Source organism: Formica exsecta, unplaced genomic scaffold, assembly GCF_003651465.1.
Source record: "Formica exsecta isolate Colony F162 unplaced genomic scaffold, ASM365146v1 scaffold38, whole genome shotgun sequence".
NCBI classification, from domain to species: domain Eukaryota; kingdom Metazoa; phylum Arthropoda; class Insecta; order Hymenoptera; family Formicidae; genus Formica; species Formica exsecta.
This window is the reverse complement of record NW_021851042.1, coordinates 1972099-1974924: the sequence shown is the minus strand read 5'-3', so window position 1 is coordinate 1974924 and position 2826 is coordinate 1972099. Positions and strand designations below refer to the sequence as shown.

At 29.4% G+C, this 2826-nt stretch overlaps 1 protein-coding gene across 1 annotated transcript; it reads right to left on the bottom strand.

Annotated features, from left to right (window-relative positions):
* Positions 1–449: 449 nt before the first annotated feature.
* On the bottom strand, positions 450–2253 carry LOC115239432. The gene is made up of 3 exons (XM_029813946.1): positions 1363–2253; positions 1064–1123; positions 450–682 (listed from the first exon to the last, which is right to left on the bottom strand). Exons 1-3 carry the CDS (start codon positions 1748–1750, stop codon positions 450–452), a joined length of 681 nt encoding a protein of 226 aa, XP_029669806.1. The 5' UTR covers positions 1751–2253.
* Positions 2254–2826: the final 573 nt, after the last annotated feature.

Genomic DNA, 2826 nt, shown 5'->3' with positions numbered 1-2826 from the left:
CGGAATTGACAAATTATTAGATAAATCATGTGTTTGAAAATATAAATTTAAAATATATAATAATTTAAAAATATACAAACAGAAATATCATCCTTGAGTTTATTTGTATTCTAATTAATGTAGATTAATATTAACGGAATTGACAAATTATTAGATAAATAATTTAAAACATGTGTTTGTTAATCAATGACATTACGTATTGTTTATTCTTCGTGGAATGATACGTTTGTATCAAGTCGATAAAAAAAATAATATGTATAATGTATGTATCAATTCTCTTAAATAAATAATATATAAATAATAAATAATAAATAGTATGTATATAAAATAATTAATAATAATTAAAATGTTTCCAAAGAACATTTTTTTAGAGACATCGAGGAAGGCGTATATTACATGCGGTAACTATATCATAAAGTTTTGAGCTTGTGATATAAATCGAGTATAATTCAAGTTGGTGGAACAACTTCCATTGCTCGTTGCCAGCCACCGTATCCTCCACCACCACCACCTCCATGATGTTCGGATGCTGTCGCATAGATTACTTCATGACCACCTCCTCCGCTTGATGCGAGCTTTTTCAAGCCGACTATCGCGCTTAAAACTAAGGCCATTTTCGCTGTCAGCAAGGCCGTACCGGCGAGAAAAGCTATTTTTCCATACGCTAATTGCGCCATCATGCCTAAACAAATAATTAATGTTTTCATAAACAAAACTGGAAGAATTTTATTTCCTAATGATTGATTTCAGAATTATATTGTAAGAATAATAAGAAATACAAATTGTAATAATTAAAATATTTATTTGTTTTAAATTGTTCAAAATGTGAGAAAACAGATAAGATAAAAACCACTTTTGAAACAGTAAAAGAGAAAACATTTTATTCAATATATTTACATCAGTTGATTACAAAAAGGTGAGCAATATTGTTTGAAAATTTTATTAAACTAATTAAACTTTTCATCTCTCTCTCTTCATTATATTAAAACCTTATCAAGTCCTTTGATATCAAAGTTATTTCTTTTTTCTTTATGTATTAAAATATTTTACAGAAAAAACTTACCTGCTAACACGGCACCTGCTATTAGTAAATATCCATAGCCCTTACCCTTCTTCTTTCTCCCTGAAATATTATAAATATTTATTTAAATACTGTTAATCCTTTTTCTTTAAAAAAGATTTTCTCTGTCGATTGTATATCCATTGCAACTTGCTATCTTAGCGTGAAGTAATATTAATAATAAGATATTTTATAAATTATGATATACATATATCGCAATAATCTAATTTAAAATATTCAAAGCTTTTTTTTTAATATCACAATTTATTAATAATAATTTTCGAATATGTGTGTGTTATTACCTTCAAAAGCATTGCCCGGTATTGTCAGTTTCACGCTTCTCGATGATAGAAATTCGTAAAACTTATTATCCAATTTCTGATCAAGACTTAACTCTGTATTATTTTCAGATGTCATCGAATTGAAATTTCTCGCGGTTGATGCTGCATCTTTGGTGATTGAAATGTAGTCGTTGATCTTATATACAGAGTTATCATAGATCGCCGCATCAAGGATCTCCAAGGCACGCCGCTTGAAGCAGTCAAAAGTGTTCTTCTCTTTCGTGCACCGTTCAAACAATTTCGTATATTCACTTTTAGCGGTCACTAAATTAATGAAAATCGCGAAATAAAAGAAACGTAAAATCCAAATTGTTGAACGTCGCTTTTCCATTCTAATCGATAGCGTCATTCACGTCGTCGATTTTCCTTTCCTAGGTGTCTTTTAGCTGTCTCAAACGAAATAACCATCGATTTTTCTTCTATTACGTTTTATCTTATTCTCTCGAATGGTCAGCTGGTCAGCTCAGTAAATCCCACCGACTACTTGAAAAATCTGGTTGCTTTGTGACTTATATAAGTGCGCACCCATCTCTCCTACCAAACGCATTAAAATTCTTGGTATACACGCCGGTACTTGATCCACGCGCTGTTTAACGCCACAACAACGGAAAAAGAGACCCTCTCAACCAAAACAATGTCGTACAGCCCCGTAAGTAAGTATCGCTTTGACCTGCTTATCAAACGATCCTTAAAACTCCGCCGCGCCAACGTCGTTAATAGCGACGTATTAGGATTACATTGGAATGCAGGTAAAACAAGCGATGTTTACCCGGGCGTAACTGTAAGTTCAAGACTAAAGCAACGTTTAAAAATTTACCACCAATTTACATACATAAGTAATTTTGCTTGCCACGGAATCATGTAGAATCATTTTCCTTTATTTTCGCAGCCAATTATTTATTTTGATTACTGGCCAATTTTAATACAAATCAAATCTCTGTTTTTATTTCTCTCTCTTTCTCTCTCTCAGATATTTTTTTTATCTCAAATATTTGAAATAGTTTAATAATTAAAATTAATCTATTTATTGTAATAAAAGAAGCAACAAAATTTGATTGCTGAATTTTTAATTATAAGAGGACTGAATTAGATTTTAGTAATAGATTTTAGTAATAGATTTTACTAAAAGATTTTTAAGAGATGAATTATGACATTCGCTATTAAAAAGATTGTTAAATATCATACAAGTAGATAAAAATATGAGCAACAATCATACGTAATGCCAATCCTTAAATATCTTTAAGAATTATTTGACTTTATTAATTAATATATTGTGTTATACACATTTTGACGTAGAGAAAGAAAAATACATTTTGTTAAAATGCGATTAATGCTCAATGAAAAAGGAAATGTATTTACTATATAATTTACTATAAAAGTATAAATTCTCTAATTTAGTTATTAAATAATTATTAAAATAAATTA

What these genes read in the sequence shown, in the direction of transcription:
- LOC115239432 (XM_029813946.1), bottom strand. Translation starts at nt 1,750, where the DNA reads ATGACGCTATCGATTAGAATGGAAAAGCGACGTTCAACAATTTGGATT. An exon ending in ACCGGGCAATGCTTTTGAAG is followed by an intron (nt 1,124 to 1,362) that starts GTAATAACACAC and finishes ATAATATTTCAG; the next exon opens with GGAGAAAGAAGAAGGGTAAG. An exon ending in AGCAGGTGCCGTGTTAGCAG is followed by an intron (nt 683 to 1,063) that starts GTAAGTTTTTTC and finishes TTATTTGTTTAG; the next exon opens with GCATGATGGCGCAATTAGCG.